This window comes from Gopherus evgoodei, chromosome 3 (genome assembly GCF_007399415.2).
Source record: "Gopherus evgoodei ecotype Sinaloan lineage chromosome 3, rGopEvg1_v1.p, whole genome shotgun sequence".
NCBI lineage: Eukaryota > Metazoa > Chordata > Testudines > Testudinidae > Gopherus > Gopherus evgoodei.
This window is the reverse complement of record NC_044324.1, coordinates 219,018,105-219,043,832: the sequence shown is the minus strand read 5'-3', so window position 1 is coordinate 219,043,832 and position 25,728 is coordinate 219,018,105. Positions and strand designations below refer to the sequence as shown.

The following is a 25,728-nucleotide window of genomic DNA, read 5'->3' as shown; positions in this document are numbered from 1 at the left end:
AGACACCAGTCATGCGTGAACCAGTCATGTGTGAACTAAAAGTCCAGGAAGACCAGTTGCCAAATGATTAAACAACCTGCAAGTCATTTATGTACAGCTAATTTAATAGACACCACGGGACAAATCCAGCCAACCATTTACACCACTAGAAAGGCACTTTTACACTGCCGTAGTATAAATGAGAATCAAGCCCCTAGTCCAGTGGTTCCCAAACTTGTTCTGCCGCTTGCGCAGGGAAAGCCCCTGGTGGGCCAGGCTGTTTACCTGCCACGTCCGCAGGTTCGGCCAATCGCGGCTCCCTGTGGCTGCGGTTCGCTGCTCCAGGCCAATAGGAGTTTCTGGAAATGGCGGCCAGTACGTCCCTTGACCTGCGTCGCTTCCAGCGGCTCCCATTGGCCTGGAGCAACAAACCGTGGCCACTGGGAGCCGCGATTGGCCGAACCTGCAGATGCGACAGGTAAACAACCCGGCCCGGCCCACCAGGGGCTTTCCCTGCACAAGCGGCAGAACAAGTTTGGGAACCACTGCCCTAGTCTTTGCATTTTCTTTAAGAAATGGTCCACAAATCAAAGAAATAAGGACTATTCCAGAGAGAAAGGGGTTACAGATATACAGTCTAAACTGGAGAAGTGCTGAAAAACTCCTTGGGGCAGGGTCTTGTTATGTATTGTTTCTTTGAAAACAACAGTACCTTAACAATGAACAATAGAAAGTTAAAAGGATATTTGATTGAGATAGCAGATAGTAAAAAGTTGCTACAACACAACTTGTGCAATAGCAGCAAATAATTTTTAAAATGCATTACATTTTACTATTTAATGACTCTCCTGGTGTTTTATAATGTCGTCTTCTGTTGATATTCAAGACGAGTGCCAAGTAAACCAGAAAACCAAAACAAAGAAAAATCTGCATGGAAGTTCTGTAGGTTTGAGATAAAAGTATTATAGATTCTGGTATGTTCTGCACTGATTTATGTTCAAATCCCCCTAGAAAGATTTATATTCTCCCTAGGTTTCAGCATAACTCACATGGGGACTAAAGAAAACCAGATATTTTGCCTAGTTTGTTTATGTTCATGAAACCCCACAATTATGTGGGAAATACCTGGAAGGTAAGAACTGAAATGAATAATTAGCTGTATCCTAACTACAATTAACTCGTGGTAATAAGTCCACAGCACACGTTGAAACTTGTAATCAGTATGATCTACTGCCTGTAAGCAGAGGGCTAGAATGTGTGTCCACATCCATGTGCACACCTCTGCCACCCAATGTGACTGTTTCCCCTGGGATTGTCAGCTATAGTGGCTTTTTCGTCAGTTTTTCAATCGCCTCTGGATCTCTTGCTTTGACCCTGTAACCTGCACTCCTGACTGTGTCTTTTTCATTCTTAGTCCCCCATAATCAATTCATTTCAGGCCTCTGCAGGCCCTTATTTACCTGAAGGAGCAGGCCTTTAGTTGCTTTTGTGATCTCTGCCCATCATTGCCTAAGCTCAAATGACTTGCTCCAGCACTGTCAATACAGACGACCTCCATATACAGTATTTCAATTTGTTAGTCCGGGAAGTGATACAAAAATACCCCAAACCAAAATAACAAGATTTTGTTGTGCTTAGCAGCCATGTCTAAGCATTCTGGGCTTTGGAAATCAAAATTTCAATTCTTGGGCAGTGAAGCCAAGAATGCCTCATTGAAGCCCTCACCAAAACTGCAGAAACTGAAATCAACCCCAGTGTTGATTTTAAAATACCTGTAGTTAGAAATCTAATATGAGATCAGTGGTATCTAAGAAAAAGACACTTTTTCAGGAGAGGACACAAAAGAATAGCTGTTCTCTTATACAAATGGGGGATTATACAAACTTTAAAGGTTCTTGCCCATTCCTAGGTCAAGACTCTTCTTAATTCCTGCAAGCTTTACCGTGCTAGTTTATCCCTTCCAGAGAGAAAATGCAGAAAATGATCTTCTCCGAGCAAGAGGGCAGGACAGACGTACCCCAAACACGGGAGATCTGGCTGGTCTGCTGTTCATATAAACAATGAGTTTAACCCACAAAGGTTAGGAAATTCAGAACTGAGTCCTTATTGTTTCCTGGGACTGTTACAAACAAGATGGTGAGTCTGACTCCCATTAACACAAAGGCCCCTATCTATCACCCAGGCAGCATAAAGGAACCTCAAAGTGATCTTTAAATTTAATCCATGCTCACTGTAAAGTCTGTTGTAATAACTGGGCCTACAAATTTACCCTAACTGTAAGCTCAATTGTAAAAAGTAGGGCTGTTAATTACTCATAGCTAAGTCACATGATTAACTCAAAAAAATTAATCACCATTAATCGCACTTAATAGAATACCAATTGAAATTTATTAATTTTTTTGGATGTTTTTCCTACATTTTCAATATTGATTTCAATTACAACACAGGATACAAAGTGCACAGTGCTCACTTTATATTATTATTTTTTATTACAAATATATGCACTGTAAAAATGAAACACAAAAGAAATAGTATTTTTCAATTCACCTCAGACAAGTGCTGAAGTGCAACTTCTTTATTGTGAAAGTGTAACTTACAAAACAGTGTAAAAGGTTAGAGCCTACAAGTCCACTCAGTCCTACTTCTTATTCTGTCAATCGCTAAGAGAAACAAGTTTGTTTACATTGATGGGAGATATTGTAAAGAAGAAGAAGTAGCCAGCAGTGTCACCTGAAAGTGAGAACAGGCATTTGCATGGCACTATTGTGGCCAGCATTGCAAGGTATTTACTGCCAGAGATGCTAAACATTCATATGACCCTTCATGCTTCGGCCACCATTCCAGAGGGCATGCTTCCATGCCGATGATGCTCATTAGAAAAATAATGCAACAATTAAATTTGTGACTGTACTCGTTGGGGGGAGAATTGTATGTCTCCTGCTCCATTTTACCCACATTCTGCATATATTTCATGTTATAGCAGTCTTGGATGGTGACCAGCACATGTTTGTTTTAAGAACACTTTCACAGCAGACTTGAAAAAACGCAAAGAAGGTACCTATGTGAGATTTCTAAGATAGCTACAGCACTCAACCCAATGTTTAAGAATAGAAGTGCCATCCAAAATCTAAAAGAGATGAGGTGTGGAGCATGCTTTCAGAAGTCTTAAAAGAGCAACACTCTGATGCAGAAACTACAGAACCCAAACCACCAAAAAAGAAAAATCAACCTTCTGCTGGTGGTATCTGACTCAGATAATGATAATGAACATGTGTTAGTACACATTGCTTTGGATTATTATCAAGCAGAACCCATCATCAGCATGGAAGCATGTCCTCTGGAATGGTGATTGAAGCACGAAGGGACATATGACTCTTGCAATGCCAGCTACAACAGTGCCATGTGAATGCCTATTCTCACTTTCAGGTGACATTGTAAACAAGAAGCAGGCAGCGTTATCGCCTGCAAATGTAAACAAAATTTGTTTGTCTGACTGATTGGCTGACTAAGAAGTAGAACTGAGTGGATTTGTAGACTCAAGTTTTACACTGTTTTGTTTTTGAATGCAGTTTTTTTTGTACATGATTCTACATTTTGTAAGTTCAACTTTCATGATAAACAGAGTGCACGACAGGAATTTTAAAGGGCCATTACTGATGGCACATATTTCAGAGACATGAATTATGCTGCTGTAGTTGTAGTAGCAATAATTGAGCTGCTGTCCCTTCCTAAGTCTAAGGCCTCGTGTAAAGGCATCTACACTGCTCTGCAGTTCAGACTCTGGGGGTGTGAACAGCAGTTGTGCACTAAAGTGCTGCACTGTAACTCCCCTGCGTGGACCCTGCAAGTGTGAACTAAAAGGTTCCTATTTCGCATTAATGCAGTTCTGTTTGAAGAGGACTGTTAATGAGAACTAGGAACCTTTTAACTCATGCCTGCATCATCCACATGGGGGAGTTACAGCAAAGCACTTTGGTGCTCACTGCTGTTCACACCCCTGTAGTCCAAACTAACAGAGAGTTTAGATGTGCCCTAAGTCTAAGGCCTTGTTTAAGGATTTGCACCAATGACAGCTATTAGTATACCTACACTGGTAGACAGATGAAGTAATTGTTTGCACTAGTGCTCTGCATCACTGTCTGCCCATACTAGGGACTGTGCTGGTGCAGCTCTGATGACTGTCATTATAGCAAAGCCCCAGCCAAGACAAGCCCTAAGAGGATAGTGGAGCTTTCCCTCTTAAGCATGCACATGAAACACATGGAGTCTTTTCCCTACTCTGTAACGTTGGGTATTTCTTCACTGCAGAGCTAACTCGGTGATCAGCACCTGGGTCTGAGCAGCAGGTTAGCCTAGCCCAGGTGTGAGCAGGCACACTGCAAATTCCTACCCAAGTTACTGTGTTCTCACCAGTGTGTTACTAGAACTTCTGAGGGCATATCCCATGGCTCTCCATGCTGCAATAAGTTGAACCACTTAATTATTTTTTCAGTAAACTGGACGAGAGCCTGTCTGTCCTTCTGGGCACAAGGGGGAACTATGGGAAGGCACTGCAAGACTAACAACCTGAGTGGTCTAGCCTATGTCCTCAGCAATGTAGCCAGGTTACCAGCCCAAGGGTAGCACTGTAGCCTACAGCTCCAGACAGGCCAGCTAACCCAGGTTCAAGACAACACCTCATTTGGGCGAGAGAGCTCTGTCTATGGACAGAAGGATGGTTGGCGCAACACTTTCGTAAGAGCCTGAGTTAACTCTGCACCAAAGACGTACCCTCTTTTTGGTGCTTGCTGATGCATTTGTTCTTTCTTTCTTGGTCCCATTCCTCAACTGGTTTCCAGGCCACTTTTACTTTATCTCCACTCCTCAGATGCTCGGATCCTAGGATGAAGGGTACCATGGTCTATAGACAGAGAGACAAACAGAGGCCCTGTGTCTCAAATCTGACTCTGGAGCGCTCACACCTCCTTGACAGCGCAGCTTAATGAAGACTTGCTGCAAGCTCTTCCTTTTGTCATCAGACCTTCTGGACCCCAGCTCCTCAAGGGGACTTCACTAGAGCGGAAAGGCTGCACAGCAGTCAATGCAGCAACTGGCTGCATAACTTTCCAGTGTAGCGTATGACGGCAAGTTCCTCATATAATAGTGGTGATGTGCATTCTCCCAGCCTGTTTCTCTCCCATCCACAAGGGTCAGGGCAAGGTTGGGGGAGGAAGGAGGGGAGAGAGAACAGAGCTGCAGACATGATTGTTTCCTCTCCTCCACTCAGGAAGCTCTGTGATGAATTTTCTCCATGCTGCTATGATTGGAAGGAAATGAATGGAACCATGGATTTAAAAAACCACTGCCAGACGACACTAATATGGACAATATACCTTAGAATACCACACCATGAAAACTATTTAAATACATTATTAATTGGCCCTGACAAATGTAAACAATATTTAGACATAAGGCTGCCAGTCTCACTTAACCAGTTTAAAAAAAAAAACAAAAACACCTTACATGAGACTCCATCTGAAAGAGGCAGGGCCAAATTCTGGCCTTATCAGGACAATAGCAGGGGGGGGGGGGAAAGAGACGCATACGGACAGAATAGCAGCAGTCAAACAAAAAAACCCTGAGCTGTCCTGTAGGCACAAAGCAAGATGGCTCAGAAAGCATGGACAGCAATGGGCTTTGTGGCGCTCCTTACAGCTATACCCCTGTATGCCCTTCCCCCTCATGCCTGTTAATGAAAGGAGCCAACTCACAGAAGGTGGGGCTACACTAGCTACACTCCCCAAGATGCTGATTATATCTCTTTAAGACTTCTTTGTGCCACACAACTGCTGAAGTGAATGGAAGCTGAAACTTCACCATTTGAACATTTCTTTGGAGCGTTTTTAGAGCACAACTATGGGTCCTTGCAGCTGCTACATTTCTAAAATCCTGGGTATCTGAAAAGCAGTTAAGATGATTTAAATCATTTTTAAAAGGAAACCAAACAAACACACAGACCTCTATTGGCTTACAATTTGTATATTACTTTTTCTCTGGATTCAAATTCAAGTATCAAATTATAGATGCCTGAACAAGCATCCGCAATGACAACAGCAACTAAGCACCAGCTACAGAGATATGAATAGGTACTGCAATAAGAGGTCATTCCACTGCCCTATAAAAGACCAGGTGGGTGAGGTAATATCTTTTATTGGACCAATAAAAGATATAACCTCACCCACCCTGTCTCTCTAATATCCTGGGGCCGACACAGCTACAACAAGGTTGCATATTATAAAAGATCAGTTAGTTAGAAACCTGCATATTTACTCAATACACTCAAAGGTCTAGATCTGTTACTTTCCTTTCACAACTAATATTTCACCTTTTAGGAGGAATAAAAATCCCCTAAAATTTAACCTAATGGACTGAATTGTCAAACGTTTCTAGATATCAGTACTGCTAAAAAAGATAAAACCAAAGAGGTTTGGCCCTAATATTTACTATACATTATCTATTTCCCTAGCTTGACAACAGAAAGCAATAGATTTAGATTAACAGTTACAATAACCCACACCTGCACTCTTTTTCATTTAAAAGAGAGACAGAGCTTTATTTGTACTGTAACATCTTTCTTAGCCTTCCCAAAATTCATCAGTCTACTGTCCATATATTTAAAGATTGTTTCAATTAAACTAACTTCACACATATCTCACAAATACTTTAATAACGTGGGTCACTTTATAGCAGTTGATACTTCACTATTATTAACCTGTAAAGGCAAAACTACCATCTGTTATTGTATGAAAATTCCATTGAATCTTCACAAAATTGACTGAAGCAAGAAATATTTCTAAAACACTTTACAATGTAAAAGTTAGGTTCATCTCCACAGCCAGCAGTAATAATGTTAGTAGTTTCCGTGTTTAAAGGTGTATCTGTTTCCTAGGTTTTTGTTGTTTGTTATAAGGAACTGGGAGTGCACAAAGTTCAACTGCTTCTAAAAGAAATTAAAACAAATACACATACAATATAATCAGCAGACACTCCCACTGCTCACAGGCAAACGCCTTCATCACTAATCTACACAGCACCTACAACATTTTGTGTTCGCAAGAGGAAAGCTAATGAATATGACAGAAATGACAGCTTCCCAAATAAAGCGGCATGGTGAAAAAAGGCTTTATGTTGCCAGGAACTATTACCAGTATATTATACTTTTTAATCACCTTTGCAAATCAGTGGATCCATCTTCCAGCATGAGATCTGTCTGTACCATCTCTTGTTTCAGTTCTCCAATTTCTGAGGCAATTGTGTCAATGAGCTAGACAGGGACAAAAATAGCATGACGTCAAGCAAGCGGAAAGGCGTGGAAACAAATGGACAAGTTTAGTCACTGAACATTACAAACCTTTTATCCCATTCTATCTGGACTTCCCTTGCAATAGAAAAAATAAGGGTAAGGGACAGACTGTACTTGTTCTTGGAGGCAGGACAATTGAAGTTTAACAGCAGTATATAACATCCCATGAAATTAGATCAGATTATTATTTTAATTAGATATATTAATACTGTAGTCTCAATAGGCACAAACATAGTAACGTATTAATTTAAAAAAAAAACCACATGGTTTGACTACTGTAACATTCAATTCTACAATTAAAAAAAAGCCCCAAAAAACCCCACAGACTTCAAAAGTTCTTTCAGAGGTACACAAAACCATATTTTCAGCATTCTTTTGGTACAAAAATAAATATATTTGCACAAATAAAAGAGCAGTTACTTTTTGCACCAACTCTTGGACTGCATCTGAACAGACCAGTTATTAATTAAATGATGAAGTGGTCCAGTACTTTAATAGAGGGATCAGAATGAGGTTTCAGTTTAGGGTTACTGGGAAATCTCAGTGACTGTGCAACTGTGGGAATTATGGCCTATATGAATCCAATGTTTGCAAATATTTTGCTAGAAAACAGCAGAAATTGATTCTCCCATCAAGTTTACAAGTCATAATCATTCAAGCCTCTATACTTTCCATAGGGATAGCATCAGAGTATGCTTGGTACATGATGCAAGTGAGATGGAATAAATACAGGAGAAGTCAGATTTTTAAAAAATAAAATAGTCAAAAGTAAGAAAAGCTTTAAAAAACAAAACAAAACCCAGACCCTTTCCAACCCAACTCTAAGCTATCTTCTTCACCACATAAGAGGCAATATCCTAAGATCTCAGTCATATCCGTAGCCTTACAACAGCAGTGTTTTCAAAATGCTGTACTATTACCAAACACCATTTTTCCCCATTGTGTCATAATCACAAAAAGACTTTCCTCTGACCTCAGATAGGCATGCCTTCTTTTATTGCACATTATTATTTTGATCGATCCAAAGGCAAGGTTTCAGTCTACATTTAGATTAGAGCTCTCCAGTCCTGTTATAGGTCCCAGGGTTTAGATAATAAAACTACAGGAAATAGAGTACATTCTTCTATCTTTTCATAGGCTTTTTCCCTTTCAGGATCACAATCCTAGTAAGTAATCTTAAGTACCAGTGTACCACTGTTTTGAGAATTTACTGAAGAAAGACTTTCCTCATGTTGACTAGGGAAAATGTGCATAGTGCATCCTTTGACCCACTACTGTGAACTTGGAAAAAGCATGGTGAGTCTCTAGGCATCAGAAGTAGCCACATCAACAGTGAAATTGTACTGAAGTCAGTTTCTCGCCCTATGCTAGCAGGCAACCCACCTCTTGTGTACTACACACCAATGGAAATGGCATCTTTACTGCCAAGAACAAAGCTGTGTATTCAGTTGGCTTTTAATATATGGGGCCAAATTCATTCTCGATGTTACAGTAGGGATGAATCCAGCCCAGGTAGTCCTGCTTTATATGATTAAAATAAAGAATCCTTGTTTCCATAGTTGAAAATCTAAACTAAAAGATGTAGTTGGCCAAACCTAATCCAATTCTAGCATGTGGTCATGTATTTCTGAGGTTATAAACGTTGAACAACAAGACTATCAATCAACCAGTTACTGGAAAGTGCTGAGTAGGAGAAGCTTCCTAGAAATAATTGGCAACCTGGTTGGTTGGAAAAAAGCAGGCTAGTCCTTGATAGATCTAGGCCAAGAGGATGAGTGATCCCTCTGAGGTATTATCTATTTTATGTGCCTCCCCTTATCACGGTATCTGAGCACATTAAAATCTTTAATGCATTTACCTTCACAGCATCCCTGCAAAGCAGGGAAGTGCTATTATCCGCCATTTTACAGGTGGGGAACTGAGCCACAAAGAGATTAAATGACTTGGTCATAGTCACACAGAAGTCTGTGACATAGCAGGGAATTGAACTCAGATCACCATAGTCCCAGGCTAGATTTATTCATCAGCTAAACTAGTCAAGAAATATATATGCCAAGTCCTATACAACCAGTACGACTTACTGGACTTCTCTGGCTTTTATAACCTTCTTGTTGTTCCTGACTCCAGTCCAGTTTTTCCTCTCTTTCCTGTAATAAATGATAGTGTGTCTTTTTTATGAATTGTCTTCAGGGTCTGCTTCCACTTTTCTTTCTCACATCTCCTTTTCCCTAAATTGTGCACGCTACCTCCTCCGTTATATATTCTGTCTCTCTTTCTGTCACCACTTCTCTCTCTCACAATAAAATCTCACATATATTTATACAGATATGCACAAAATACACACAGAGGGCTTCCCTCTCCCCTCACCCAAACTTACCCCATCATCTGTGCACTCAAACAACAAGACTGGGAAATTTTTCCAGAGAACTAATTCTTCTAGCTGCAGACACAGACAAGAGATTCAGAGTTCCACTGCTTAGCAAATGAGTTACAGTAGAACCTCAGAGCTATGAACACCAGAGTGTCGAGCCGACCAGTCAATCACACCCCTCTTTTAGAACTGGAAGTATGCAATCAGTCAGCAGCAGAGAGGAAAGGAAAGAAAAAGCAAATAGAGTGCTGTCTTAAAAAAATGATTACTCACCTTCTCATAACTATTGTTCTTCTTCGAGTGGTTGTTCATATCCATTCCAAGCAGGTGTGTGCGTGATTTTCCCTTAGCAGCATCCGTAAGGTCGGCCTGGGCGCCCCCTGGAATGGAGCCATCATGGCACCCTATATAGGGTCCCGCCGACCCCCCATCCTCTCAGTTCCTTCTTGCCAGCACTCCAACGGCGGGGCAGGAGGGTGGGTATTGGAATGGGCATGAACAACGCACCTCGAAGAACAGTTACAAGAAGGCGAGTAACCGTTTTTTCTTCTTCGAGTGGTTGTTCATGTCCATTCCAAGCAGGTGACTCACAAGCCTGAATTTAGGCAGTGGGGTCGCAGTTCACTGCAGATTGGAGCACTGCACAGCTGAAGGCTGCATCGTCTCTCGCCTGATGTATGGCGGCATTATGCAACATGAAAGTATGGACTGAAGACCATATGGCAGCTCTGCATATTTCCTGTGTCAGGACTTGAGCCAGGAATGCCGCAGAAGAGGCCTGTGCCCTTGTGGAGTGGGCTGTGATCGGCGGGGCAGGCACCTTAGCCTGATTGCAGCATTCACAGATGCAGGCCATGATCCAGGAGGAGATACACTGTGATGAGACATGTAGCCCTTTCATCCTGTTGAGCACAGCAACAAAAAGTTGGGCTGATTTCCTGAATGGCCTGGTTCTTTCGATATAAAATGCTAGGGCCTTGCGAACATCCAGGGAATGCTGGAGGAACGTGGTTTGGGATAGAACACAGGGAGAAAAATATCCTGACCCATGTGGAATTGGGAGACCACCTTAGGGAGGAACACCAGGTTTGGCCTGAGTTGGACCTTGTCCTTGTGAAAAACAGTGTATGGAGGCTTGAACGTCAGGGCTCTGAGCTCCAAGACCCACCTGGCCAAGGTGATAGCCACGAGGAATGTGACCTTATAGGAGAGATACAGTAGTGAGCATGTAGTGAGGGGCTCGAAAGGAAGCACCCATGAGGGCAGAAAGGACCAAATTAAGGTCCCAGACCAGGACAGATTGTCGCGTATGCAGGAAGAGTCTATCCAGGCCCTTGGAGAAGCAGCTGATCAGTGGGTTAGTGAAGACTGAAACTCCATCAGCTCCTGGGTGGAACGTAGAGATGGCAGCCAAGTGGACCCAGACCGAGGAGAGGGAAAATCCCTGCTGCTTCAGATGGAGTAGGTAGTCTAGCATGAGAGGAATCGGCACAAGCAACAGAGCTCAACCCTGCTGTTCTGCCCAGATGGAGAAACGTTTCCACTTGGCCGTGTATCTGGCCCTGGTAGAGCACTTCCTGCTACCAAGGAAGACTTACCTAACCTGTTGTGAGCACTGCATTTCCATCAAGTTCAGCCATGGAACATCCAGACTCTGAGGTGGAGCGACTCCTGTGTGATCAGGTCCAGGAGCAGGGTCAACGCAAAGGGCGCCTGTACGGACATCTGCAGTAGCAACGTGAACCAGTGCTGGCGCAGCCATGCCGGCGCTATCAGTATGGCTCGAGCACGATCTCTGCAAATCTTGAGGAGTACCCTGTGGACCATGAGAATCGGAGGGAAGGCGTAGAGGAGGCCCCTCTTCCCATGAGAGGAGGAAGACATCCATGAGAGACCCTGGACTGTGCCCCATGAGCGAGCAGAACTGTTGGCACTTCCTGTTGTCCTGCAAGGTGAACAGGCCTATCTGGGGATAGCCCCAGAGATGGAAGATTGAACGTACCACATCCCGGCAAAGGGACTACTCGTGATCGTTGAACGAGTGGCTGAGGGTGTCCGCTAGACCGTTTTGCACCCCCGGGAGGTAGGATGCCTTCAGGTGGATTGAATTCTGTACGCAAAAGTCCTACAACATGAGGGCTTCCCAGCGCAGGGGAGAGAAGCGTGAACCCCCGTTTGTTGATATAGAACATCGCCGAGGTATTGTCCGTGAGGATTGCTACACACCTGCCTGTCAAGGGGGATTTGAAAGTCTGGCAGGCAAGGCGCACCCCCCCACAGCTCCCTGACGTTGATGTGCAAGGAGAGGTCCTCTGGGAACCAGAGGCCCTGGGTCCTGAGATTCGCCAGATTCGCCCCCCATCCCAGATCTGACATGTCTGTTACCAGGGATAGGGCTGGTGAAGGGTACTCACGCGCAGACCTGTCGCAGGCCGAGCCACCAGTAGAGGGAGTTCAGCATTGCTTGGGGAAGCGTCACCACAGAGTCCAGTGCATCCCTGGCTGGTTGGTACATGGTTGCTAGCCAGGACTGAAGAGGGTGCAGTCTGAGCCTGACGTGATTCACCACGTAGGTGCATGTGGCCATATGCCCCAGTAACTTGAGGTAATTCTTTGCCGTAGTGGTTGAGAAGCGCCAGAGACTGAGGATGATGTTGGACATAGACCAAAACCTGGACTCTGGGAGGTACGCTCTGGCTTGCATCGAGTCCAGGACTGCCCCTACAAACTCCATTCTGTGGACTGGAGACAGGGTAGATTTGGCCTTGTTTAGCAGGAGGCCGGGCTCAAGGAAGGTCTGTCTGGTAAAGGCCACCTGAGCCTCCACCTGATCTTTGGAATGGCCCTTGATGAGCTAGTCATCCAGGTATGGGTGGAGGTATTTGCGCCAGAGCCACTGACATTGAGGAGACCAATGCGGACCTGGAACGTGGGCCATGCATCTGACCCTGGACCTGATGGTAAGCCCAGGGGGTCCAGAACGGCCACTGGGAGGGTGGTTGCCATTGCTGCTGCCAAGGCACCAGGTAAGGTCGCTGACTTCTTTGTGAAGCCGATCTCCTGCTCCTTGATCTATTGGAGTGGTAGGATTCAACCTCGGACTCGCAGCTTCCAACTATGAAGACCGAGGAGGGGCAGTACCCACTGTCGCTGGCGAGCGGTACAGAGCGTTCGTTCTTTCTGTGCCAGTGCCGCTGGAGCGGCATGGGGCAGGGACTGAGGCATCATTATAGCTGGCTTGCCCCTCGATTGGATCGGGTAGTCCCTGGCAGCTCTTCCCTCTGACGCGGGGAGGCCAGTACCAGAAGGCTTAAAACGTCTGAGGCTGCCTCGAACGCCTACGGCGTCAATGGGAGGCACACATCCTTGCAGAGGTCCAGGGACCTGGACCGGTCTGGACTCAACTGTACCCCCACAGGGGCAGGTGTCGACTGAACTTTGGGAGGTGGCTCCTGAGGCACGGCTTGTCCCACCACACTTGTGGATGCCACCGGCCTTTTAGGGTCCTGGCAGAGTGATCAGCCCCTCACCGGCCTCTTCTTTTTCAAAGGCACTGGAGACGGTGATCGGTGCCACATGGAGGCCGATTTCCTATGTCCCGATTCTTTCCAGTGCCGGGACTTAAGAGTCCTTAGATTGGGCCTCCTGTCTGGCTAATGGTGCCGGAGCGCTGCGTACCGAGGATGAGGCGCTAGGCGCCGGGTCGGCAGGCTCGGGGTCCAAGTGTGGCTGTAAAGCCGCCCCCATCAGGAGCACTCTAAGTCTTTGCTCTCTGCCCTTGAGAGTCCAGTCTCTTTGGAGGCTCTCTCCGAGTCACCTCAAGCAGGAAAAGTGCAGGTCACTCTTTGGCATAAACTTCCCGCAATCCGCACAGAATTTAAACCCTGGGGACCTGGGCATGCCCAGCAGGGGACAAGGGTTACGTTGGGGAGGGAACCCCCCCCAACTACTACTAACTTACAACTAATGCTAACTCTAAAACTAAGAAAAAAAGCAAGAACTATATATACGAACAGAGACACTGCTAGGCTTGCTGTGAGAGCGAGCAAAGTTCCAGCTAGCCGTCACCGGCAGTAAGAAAGAACTGAGGTGGTGGAGGGTCAGCGGGCCCCTATATAGGGCGCCACGATAGCGCCACTCCAGGGGGCGCCCAGGCTGACGCTACGGATGCTGCTAAGGGAAAATCTTCTGGCTAGCGTGCACACAGAGTGCACACCCCTGCTTGGAATGGACATGAACAACCACTCGAAGAAGAACATCAACTACTAAAAAAAATAAAAGGGAATGTTTAAAAAATAAGATTTGACATGGTAAGGAAATTGTTTATGTGTTGGTTTCATTTAAATCAGTGGTTTTCAAACTTTTGTACTGGTGACCCCTTTTTTACTGCAAGCCTCTGTGCGACCCCCCTTTTAAATTAAAAACACTTCTTTACCTATTTAACACCATTATAAAAGCTGGAGGCTGACAGCTCGCGACCTTCCATGTAATAACCTAGTGACCCCCTGAGGAGTCCCAAACCCCAGTTTGAGAGCCCCTGATTTAAATTAAGATAGTTAAAAGCAGCATTTTTCCTTCTGCATAATAAAGTTTCAAAGCTGTATTAAGTCAAAGTTCAGCTGTAAATTTTTGAAAGAAAACATAACGTTTGTTCAGAGTTACGAACATTTCTGAGTTACTAACCACGTCCATCCCAAGGTGTTTGTAACTTTGAAGTTCTACTGTACCATCCTTCCCCACCCTATCAAGATACAGGGAAAGGGTAATGTTCCAGGGCTCCATCTTTCATATCAGTTTCCAGCTAGTAGGTGTCTGAAAAAATTGGAAAAACTCATGTACCTTCTCTCTCCCTCCCCAACCTGCCTGACTTCTGGAAGAATGAAGGAGAACTCTCTCTCTCTCTCTCTTGGTTCCAGTACTCCCTTCGGTCTCCTGACTGCTACAACACAGACGTGAGAGTCCACTACCCTACCTGCTCCCTCAGCTTTCTGGCTGGAATATCGGTGTTTCCACTACTCTACTCTTCCTACAGCCTTCATTTTTGAGTCTCTCTCCCCAGCAAATACCTCAACTGACTATGTCTGCTGCTGCTGTTGCTAAGAGCTTTCCAAAGAGGCAGCAGAATGCAACTCAGCTATTTTTGTCAGTTTCACTATCATTGCAGAGAACTGAAAACTGAAATATTGTGGCTTGTTTCCATTTTGCTACTGTTTGAAAAAGCAATGAGCAGCAGCAGAGGCACTGGAGTAATCTGCACATTCAGAAAGCAAGCAGCAGTGCAATGGATTAACCTTGGATTGGCAGGTTTTTTGGTTTTTTTTGCACAATAAGGGCTAGAAATGGTTACGGGGGAGGGAGTTGGATTGTGTTTGTTTTTGTTTTGGAAAAAAGAAGAACGCTTAGGTTCTACAGAAAGTGATGGCACTTGCCCTCAGAGGTTTCCTATTCACTGTGGGGAAATAGTTTTCAAACTCTGAGCGTGAGTTAGAAAACCTGGGTTGAAACTCTTGATTGACAATGATGCACTGTGTGATCTGTAATTCTATTTACCTTTATTAAGTATGAGATACTTCAATGAAAATCACTACATAGAAGCAGATTTTTAAAATATAATATTAATTATTATTATTAAAGGATTATTCTGGTTAATTCGGTATACCAACTCTCAAAATGACCTTTGCAATATGAAGTAGTAAGATGACAGGGACATCTCTGAAGTCAAGAGAGCAGCATTTTGGGTATTTCAGAGCACCCTTAGACCTATGCTATGTATGTGGTGACAGAGTCCCCTCTCCTCTTACCCAATCCTCCTGTCAGAGTGCCTCCAACACCACCACAGAGAATGGAGGGCCTGATCACAAGGGAGGGAGGAACTACAATAGTACCTCACATTTCTTTGCACAAGGTCCCATAAGCCCTAAGGCCTGCCCTGCAAGCATCTTACATAATGCAAAGATTCAGAATAACTGTGTGGACTACTCTTAATTGGTTCATTAAAAGAGGGAGCTGCAGTTTTTAAGACGACATTATCAAATAAGGCAAAGGGAACAGAGATTACTTAGGCACTGACTAGCAACCCAAGTGACTTCCACGATAGGTCTCTCTCTTAATTTCAGGTGCTTTCTTAGGACTTAGGGTATGTCTACACTACAGGATTATTCCGATTTTACATAAACCGGTTTTGTAAAACAGGTTGTATAAAGTCGAGTGCTCGCGGCCACACTAAGCACATTAATTCAGCGGTGTGCGTCCATGTACCGAGACTAGCGTCGATTTCCGGAGCATTGCACTGTGGGTAGCTATCCCGTAGCTATCCCATAGTTCCCGCAGTCTCCCCCGCCCACTGGAATTCTGGGTTGAGATCCCAGTGCATGATGGTGCAAAAACAGTGTCTGGGTGAGTCTGGGTAAATGTCGTCACTCATTCCTTCCTCCGTGAAAGCAACAGCAGACAATCATTTTGCGCCCCTTTTCCCTGGATTGCCCTGGCAGACACCATAGCATGGCAACCATGGAGCCCGTTTTGCCTTTTGTCACTGTCACCGTATGTGTACTGGATGCTGCTGACAGAGGCGGTATTGCAGTGCTACACAGCAGCATTCATTTGCCATTGCAAGGTAGCAGAGATGGTTACCAGTCGTTCTGTACCATCTGCTGTGCCATTGTAAATTGGCGACGAGATGACGGTTATCAGTCATTCTGCACCATCTGCTGCTGTCATGGGTGCTCCTGGCTGGCCTTAGCTGAGGTCGGCCGGGGGCACAAAGACAAAAATGGAATGACTCCCCAAGTCAATTCCTCCTTTATGGTTTATCTAAAAATAGAGTCAGTCCTGCCTAGAATATGGGGAAAGTGTACTAGAGAACCAGTGTATCAGAAAACCAGAGAGCACAGCCGCTCTGTGTCAGATCCTGCAGAAAATGATGAGCTGCATGCCATTCACGGGGGGGTGCCCCTGCAACAACCCCACTTGTTGATTCCCTTCTCCTGCAACCTTTCTGGGCTACCATGGCAGTGTCCCCCATTTGTGTGATGAAGTAATAAAGAATGCAGGAATAAGAAACACTAACTTTTTAGTGAGATAAAATGAGGGGGAGGCAGCCTCCAGCTGCTATGATAGTCCGGGCAGGACATTAAATGGTGGGGGGGGGGGGAGAGGATCCCAGCATCCTGCTGCTCTGATAGGTTCTGTACTGCCTGGACTTTCTTTAGACATGAAAGGAGGGGGGCTGATGGAACTCAGCCCCCAGTTGCTATGATGAGGACAGTTACCAGCCGTTCTGTACTATCTACCGGGAATGACTGGGAGTCATTCCTATTTTTACCCAGGCGCCCCCAGCCAACCTCACCTGAGGCCAGCCAGCAGCACTCACGGGCTGATGATGACAATGGATAGCAGTCATATTGTACCGTCTGCCACTGGGGAGGGGAGGGGAGAGGATGCTGCCACTCATTGCTGCAGCACCGCGTCTACCAGCAGCATGCAGTAGACATAGGGTGACATATAAAAAAGTCAATAGACGATTTTTTTCCCTTTTCTTTCACGGGGGTGGGGGGGAGGTGTAACTTGACGACATATACCCTGAAACACCCCGGACAATGTGGTTGATCCTACCGGCATTGGGAGCTCAGCCAAGAATGCAAATGCTTTTCGGAGACTGCGGGATAGCTGGAGTCCTCAGTACCCTCTCCCTCCCTCCATGAGCATCCATTTGATTCTTTGGCTTTCCGTTAAGCTTGTCACACAGCACTGTGCTGTGGCCTCTGTCTATCATAGCCTGGAGATTTTTTCAAATGCTTTCTCATTTCGTCTTCTGTAACGGAGCTTTGATAGAACAGATTTGTCTCCCCATACAGCGATCAGATCCAGTATCTCCCGTACAGCCCATGCTGGAGCTCTTTTTGGATTTGGGACTGCATTGCCATCCGTGCTGATCAGAGCTCCACGTTGGGCAAACAGGAAATGAAATTCAAAAGTTTGCGGGGCTTTTCCTGGTTTACCTGGCCAGTGCATCCGAGTTCGGATTGCTGTCCAGAGCAGTCACAATGGTGCACTGTGGGATATCGCCCGGAGGCCAATACCGTTGATTTGCGGCCACACTAACCCTAATCCGATATGGTAATACCGATTTCAGCGCTACTCCTCTTGTCGGGGAGAAGTACAGAAACTGGTTTAAAGAGCCCTTTATATCGATATAAAGGGCCTCGTTGTGTGGATGGGTGTAGCGTAAAATCGGTTTAAACGCGTAGTGTAGACCAGGCCTTAGCAGGAGCAGAGGAAGGATTCTCCAGCTGCCCTCTGGCTGCCACAAAGGCAATTGGTACAGAGAAGTCTATCAGGAGTGGGGGGAAGGAAGAGTCATTTCTCTAATTACCTGTATTACCTTTGGCATCCCAGAGGTCTACCAACCTTGCCCACTCTTCTGTTGTGGAGGTCTGCTCTCCCCAGTAGCTACAGCAGCAGCAAGGAGTTGGGTGTTTTAGATACCTAAGCCATGATCATGCATTACAGTTGAGAAACTTGCCATATAAAATGCAGAGGAGCTGGTCTGAGCAGATAGTGCACTCTCACCACAACAGGAGCACTTGAATGCTTTCCTCTTAGCCTTTAACTAAACGGAAGAGGGGGAAAAAAACTAGCCAAAAGGAAATGTCTGAACAGCAAGGGAGAATATTAAAAATCATGGCGCTCCTCACTCTGAGGAAGGAACAGGAATCTAAAGAGAACCTGGGTTGCCCCTCCAAAGTTCTGCTATTCAGTTGTTTTGTGGCCTCTTAAGTGCGACTCAAGCAAAATCTCATCTAGCTAGAGAACCATTTGTCCATCTGAGAAAAGGCCCTAGCTAGCCCACAGAAAGCTGGCCCGAAATTCTTTAGCAGCATCCCTGGAATCCATGGGGTATCAAACTGCCATTGTTGCAGTAGCTTCACTTATTTTTGAAAAATTGAGCTTTTTAATTAATTAAATATTGGAATAAAGCAACCAATTGATACAGTAGCTCTGTGTTATTTTTCTATTAAAAGCAATTTTTTGTCACTGGATGACTGGCCCTTTAAGAGGGAGCAGGGGCCAGTGCATCTGCGATGGATTACCTGCTACCCAACTAGGCTTAAGAAAAAGCACCTGGGCATTATAAAGGGGGAGACTGCAAAAGGGAACGGCTGGCTACCTGCTGAGTTCTCTCAACCCAGGGAGGTGAGGATGTTGCTAAAGGAAGTTGTGGCAGAGGCTATAGAGAACAGAAAGTTCCTGAAGGAGACGCTGAATAACCAGAGGAGGGCCAGGAGAGCAGCAAAAGGGGGCTACCGAGAGACAAAAAGGGCTCAGCTCCAGTTAGAAAGGTCTGGGAATGGTTGCTTGGTGAAGAGCAGACTGGAAGAAAAAAGCTTCAGGACTGGCTGAATGTCCCAGAGTAGAGTATGAACGTCTATGTTGCTGTGGTGATGGACTTCATTTTAGGACTTTGAGGATTGTTTTGAATTGTTTGTTATTAAATCTGCTCCAGACAAGACTGGTGTTAGCCATGAGAGAGCCTGTGTGTAGTTTATTAATAGAGTAGTTCCCAAACTTTTTATGAAGGTGGCCCATAAACTGCATTCTCTCTTTTTTTTGGCAATCCACCCAAGGTCCACGATGGAGGGGTGGGCAGGCTAAACATGAGTGGCATTGTGACCCCATGCTAGGGTTACTCTCTTTCAGGTTCCCAAAAAGAGGAGATTGCCGGAGGGACAGGAACTGAGAGGGAGCTGAGGGGTACAGTTGAGGGAGAAGGATGGGGTACCTGCAGCGGAGGTACACATTGGAGGTAGGGAGCAGTGCTGCTCCCTGTCACAGTGGCAGGGCAGCTAGTGCAAGCCCAGGACGCAGTGATTTGTTAAGGAAAGGCTGTGCATCATGGGAGTCCTCTGACCACGATGCATCATGGGAGCTGAAGCCCAGCTGACATGTACAAACCACAGAATCGAATGGAGACATAAGCCAACTAAATTGCAATTCCCAGAAGGCATTGTGGCAACATATCCAAATCAAAATCTCTGTTTTTGGCCAAAATAATTTTGTTTTCAAGTTTGTTTTTTGTTTTTGTTTTGACAAAAGAAAAATGATTTTTTCACAGAAAGCACAAACAATTTTTTGAAAAAAAACGAAACAATTAGTCAAAGCAAAAATAGTTGCCCTAGTCTTGACAGAATTCCAACTGGAAATTGTTATAAGAATGTTTACATTTTTGCTCTTTACAGGCAGATATTGTTACAAGAGCTACTAACAGCTAATGTACCAGCAGATGGAGCTCAAGAATGTGTAGCATAGTTCCTGGGTTTTCTAGGATCAATAAAAATATTTGTTGATGGGATGGATGTGGACCTTTTGGTAATATGTTAATGATTAGTATGCATGCCTGAACTCCCCTATGCACTTGGCACACTGATTGTAAAAGAGAAGGGATGAGATATTTGGATCACTTAACATTCTGGTTCAAGACCAGAATCATTAACGTGAACTGAATAGAACCTAGCCATATGAATGGATAAGCTGAAACAGACAAGAGACAAGACAAAAGGCTGCACATTCAAAATGGAGTTTGCACTTTGGTATATATGGAGAGAGAGTTCATAATCTCACACAGAATGCATAGACTGTACAGCAGTGGTCTGCTACCTTTTTACGCACAAGATCACTTTTTGAATTTAAGTGCCACCCAGGATCTACCCCGCCCCTCCCCCAAGGCCCACCCCTCTCACTCTATTAACCCTCCCTCCATCGTTCCCTCTCCCCCACCCTCGCTCACTTCACGGGGTTGGGACAGGAGGCTGGCTGCTGGAAGAGGATGTGGGCTGGGGCCGAGGGGTTTAAGAGCCTGGGAGCTGGTTCTGGGCTGAGCCTTAGGTAGGGGCTTGGGGTGCAGGAGGGGGTGTGGGCTCTGGGAGGGAGTTTGGGTGCAGGAGGGGGATCCGGGCTGGGGCAGTGTGTTGGGGTGCAGACTCTGGGAGGGAGTTTGGGTGCGGGAGGGGGCTCTGGGCTAGGGCAGAGTGTTGGGGTACAGGAGGGGGTACGAGGTTCAGGCTCCAGGAGGGGACTCAGGGCTGGGGCAGGGAGTTGGGGGGTGGGAGGTGCAGGCTTCCGCCGGGTGGCATTTACATCAGGCAGCTCCCAGTTAGTGGCCAGAGATCGCGATTGACTGTCAGAGGTACCAGGATTGACCAGTCAATTGCGATCTACCAGTTGGTGACCACTGCTGTTCACACAGATCCCTCAGTTCCTCACAGTTGTACACAACAGGGCAGCTTGTGTGCAGGACTTTACATGGAGCTCTTAACAAACACACTTCTACCCAAAAGTACCAGCTAGAACGCTGAACATGTAATGACCAAAGTTATGATGTAGAGAGGTCAATGCAGTTGCAGGTGCTCTTTATCTCATAAGGCCCAATATAGTTGAATTCTTGAAATTCAGTTCTGCCTTCACAAAGGGTCTGTCTGAAATCTCATTTAACTCAATGGAAAAAAGACCACTGACTTTCAAGGAGTTTTAGATCAGGCCCCAAAAGACTAATATTTTGAGGAAATTTTCTTAAAAGATCAGATGAAAATGGCTCTGTACCAAGCTCATAGCAATCGTAAGTTTTAAGAGCACAGAAGTGATCTGCAGAGATCTTACAGGGATTATTCATGGCAATGAGATACTGATATCAAAGCCAATACTATAGGAATTATTGAAACTGGGACTATTGGTGCACATATACAAAGAATAAACAAATAAAAAAACAACAACACACAGAGCAAATGCCTAGGTGGAAACAGAAGGCATCATCTGGAATTCAAGGTTTAAATTAAGTCAGTAATTTCTACATACATAACAACCAGTTTCACGTCCACAATGCCTCCTCAGGGCTCGTCCACACTAGGGGGGAAAAAATCGATCTTAGATATGCAACTTCAGCTACGTGAATAACGTAGCTGAAGTCGAATATCTAAGATCGGATTACTCACCCGTCCAGACGGCGCGGGATCGATGTCCGCGGCTCTCCGTGTCGATTCCGGAACTCTGTTGGGGTTGATGGAGTTCCGGAATCGATATAAGCGCGCTCGGGGATCGATATATCGCGTCTAGATTAGACGCGATATATCGATCCCCAAGCAATCGATTTTAACCCGCCGATACGGCGGCTAGTCTGGACGTACCTTCAGAAATAATCCAAAAAAGGAAAACCCTTTTCAAGGCCAAATTCGGTAATAACATCATCATTTAGCCATTCATTTTCATTTGAAGAAATACACAGCCATTATAAACCCAAACGATAGTTATCATGATCCAGAGTACATGATGTCACATATTAGCATACCATCATAGTATATACATCAGCAACCACAGAACTCTTCTCTGGCATGATATTGCCCAACAAAATCTATTCCAAACATTACCCAAGTACTAACTGCTTACACTCACAAAATCCAGGAATGAAATTGCAAAATACAAGTATTTTCTTTTGTACGCAACCCATTATGCTTAATGGCAGCCAACAATATTCAACACATAGGCCTGGACTTTGAGGGCTAGTGCAGATGGTATACTGACTAGTATACATTGTCCACAAATGGAGTAGACCACTGCTATTCATGCACATCAGTTTCCTCTGCTCCTGAACTGATGAAACTACTCTTCCACTCTGCTTTACAATCTTTAGGACCTTATTCCAGCGGTATAAGTCAGAACAGTCTCTAAGCCAGGGGTTCTCAAACTTTTGTTGTCAGAAAGGGATCGCGGTGCAACGAAATTACAACACGACCCCAGGGAGGGGGGACCGAAGTCTAAACCTGCCTGAGCCCTGCCGCCTGGGTGGGGGAAGGCCAAAGTCAAAGCCTGGACCCCACTGCCCCGGGTGCGGGGACCAAAGCCAAAGCCAAGCGCTTCAGCCTCAGGCAGAGGTCCTGTAACCTGGGCACCGCTGCCCAGGACTGAAGTCTTCAGGCTTTGGCTTCGGCCCTATGAGGTTGGGCTCAGGCTTCTGCCTCGGGCCCCTGCAAATCTAAGCCAGCCCTGGGGAACCCATTTAAACGGGGTTGTGATCCACTTTGCGGTACCAACCTATTGTTTGAGAACTGCTGTTCTAAGCTATTCTATCAGACTCAGGGACCTATAACCATCTCCCAGAAGTCCCCCTCCCATCACCACACACTACTGCCCTGTGTCTAGGATAATCTAGTCCACTGGCTCACATAGCCCTCGGAAAGTTGTCCATACCATTGATTTTTACAGGCGGGTCTTTCTATCCATTGGACTGGTGCAAAAAGTCTCAGTGTTGCAGAACAGGTGCCTTTTGTCTAGATGGTTGTTGCAGGACATCTGCTAGAAAGAAAAATGATGCCCTATCTTTGCATGGCAGATGCATTACCTGCTTCTGTACTGCAATGTAACTAAAAGTTCACTGTGAATTTATGAAACCTCCAAGTTGCTCATAATGCACTTCAAAGATCAACTGTAGTGGCAACAGCTGAATGTTTCCACGGGATCACACTCAGACCTTAAAAATAGCTAAGATGGAAAAAGGAGAATGAACATTTCTAACCTGGAAAGGGAGCATGGCCTAAAAACAAGGACCAATGCTGTATGTAACTCCCCGCTCTTGCTCCCTTTCCCCCCAGCATTTCCATTTTTCATTCTTTCTGGAGCCTTGCATCCTCTTTGGCATCTGAGCTTTTTCCTTCCTGTTTTGATAAGCAGAGTGCAGCAATTCTCAAAGGGCGTTCTGTATAAGAGCCTGGCCAAAAGCCAATCATGGCCGAATGCTCAAGAGTTCCTATTCGTGGACTTTTCCCAATGTCTGTGCAGAACTGATGTATTTATATACTTCAGCAACTTGCAACTTGTGCTGTGAGCCAGGAATTTCTAATATCCCCTCCCTTGGGCTGGTAACATTTAACTCTGTTACGGATTAAAATCTGGTAAAGTAATAGGCAAGTCTTAGAAATTGTTTATTTTCAGGGAAGACAGACAATAGATGGGTCCCTCTAAAATGTTCTGACGGTTGAGAGAGCTGACAGAGAGGAAGGATGACGTGTTGGTTAGGTACTAACCTGGGACTAGGGAGATGAAGATTCAATTCTCTGCCAAAAAAAAAAAATTTTTTTGTGTGACCTTGGGGTGACTCCCTTAGGGCAGATCTACACTATGATCTACACCCAGGAGTGGGAGACAGGGACGAAGGGGCAATTGCCCAGGGGTCTGTAAGATTTAAAAGGACCTGGAGGCTACCAGCTGCCACCACTGCTGCAGTAGCAGCGGCAGCAGCCGGGAGCACCGGGCCATTTTAAATCACCCAGGTGGGCCGCAGGGCTCCTACGGACGTGCACAACCGCTCTGGGCCCTGCACTTTGGGGGGCCCCACAGGCTGGCATGGTTGGTCCCAGAAGTAATGGTGTCCTGGAAGTGATGAATCATCACTTCCACCCCAGGCCCCGCCCCCACCGGGGACGACCCTGGTCCTGGGGCCCAGAATTGCTCTGGGCAGACCTGGACATAGCTTAGGTTGACCTTTTGCAGAGCCTACACCGTGCTGGGTCAACAGGAGAAACTCTCCCGTTGACTTACCTTATATTTCTTGTTCTGGTGGAGTACCAGAGTTGACGGGAGAGCGATCTGCGGTCGTTTTAGCAGGTCTTCAGTAGATCTATTAAATCAACCCTCAATGGATTGATCACCACAGCGCTGATCCCCAGTAAGTGCAGACATGTCCTTTGCCTTTTCGTAAAATGGGAATAGTAATATTTCCCTAGCTCCCTCCGTTGTGAGAATGAACATTAAAAATTATAAGGGGCTCAGAAGCTATTACAATGGGGACCATTTCGATATTATTGAGAAAGGACAACAAGCTGATGAAATTTGCCATCGAAACCTGCTAGGACGTTTTTTTGTGTTGGTTTATTGGTTGGATTTTTATAGTAAAAGATACTGAGAATTGCAAGACATTCCAGATAGATTTAAGTACATTCAGAAACTGGGCAGCAGATTAAATGTAACTTGAATAAATGTAAATAAAACATATTAGCAAAATGTCCCTAAATTCTCCTATGACGACAGGCTGTGAATTTGGGAGGACATTCTAAGAACTCTCTCTTAGGAGTCATCATGGATATGAACATGTCTCTGATATGCCCTCTAAACACAAAGCAATGAAAGATTAAGTAAAATATTTGGGTGCAGTAATAAAAATTAAAAAAAAAATATAGCATTCTTTTTTAAATCTGAACTTAGAAGTGTTTTCTTGTCTAACCCATCCAGATGCAGCTAAGTTACTTAGCTGTGCTCTAATGACCCCACATATGGAGAAAGAGAAGGAAATCCCCCTGTAGAGTGAAAGAAGTCACCAATACATCTGCTCTCCAACTCTACAATACAAAAGGAATGCAGTCTGCCTGAATACACAGATTGTTTGAAACTGCCAAGATGTTCTAGCCTAGATCCTGAGCTACAGCCAAACTGTACTCAGCATAATCTCCAGTAGGAATTAAAAGGTAGCTTTGAGCCACATTTCCACCCGTCCAATCCAAGGGCCATCCACCTACTAGACCGGTCCCCGGCAAAAATTAGAGCAGCCTTGGGGCTGTTTTTTATATTGGCTGCTAATGCCACAAGGGGACATTCTGGTAGCTGGAGATTAGGGCATGTGTGTGCCCTAGTAATCATACCCCTTTTTGTCTAGTTACCCACACACCAGTGCACAAGGCTGCCGGGAGGTGCCTGTACCACCCAAAAATCCCCTTAGTTGGGGAGAGAGGAAAAAGGAGGGTGGAAATCTTCAGTGACCAGTTAAATTGATGTTACAGCTGCTTATGTTGCTATAGTGTCAAAAAGAAGCCTTAGTAACTTGGAGAATTTGGTCTCCTAATAAAATTGTCTTACAATAAGAAGGCTTGAAATAAAGTAGATTAAATGGTCAGTTTGTGTTGTTTGTTCTAGTTACCATGAGGTCTTGTTTTGTTTGTTTCTTGGCAGAAAACAGCAATAGTTTTCAACAATTATACACAAACTAATGAGAGCA

At 45.1% G+C, this 25,728-nt stretch overlaps 1 protein-coding gene across 7 annotated transcripts in view; it reads right to left on the bottom strand.

The window, feature by feature from the left end:
- Nucleotides 1–25,728, bottom strand: part of RIN2 (Ras and Rab interactor 2) — a 131,348-nt gene that overhangs the window by 43,771 nt on the left and 61,849 nt on the right. For 6 of the 7 annotated variants that reach the window (XM_030558114.1, XM_030558115.1, XM_030558113.1 and 3 more), the window contains one exon: nucleotides 7,188–7,282. In XM_030558114.1, the coding sequence (XP_030413974.1) occupies nucleotides 7,188–7,282 (95 nt within the window). Of the gene's footprint in view, nucleotides 1–4,749; nucleotides 4,880–7,187; nucleotides 7,283–25,728 lie in introns of those variants that run through there. The other variant, XM_030558118.1, reaches the window with a different exon arrangement.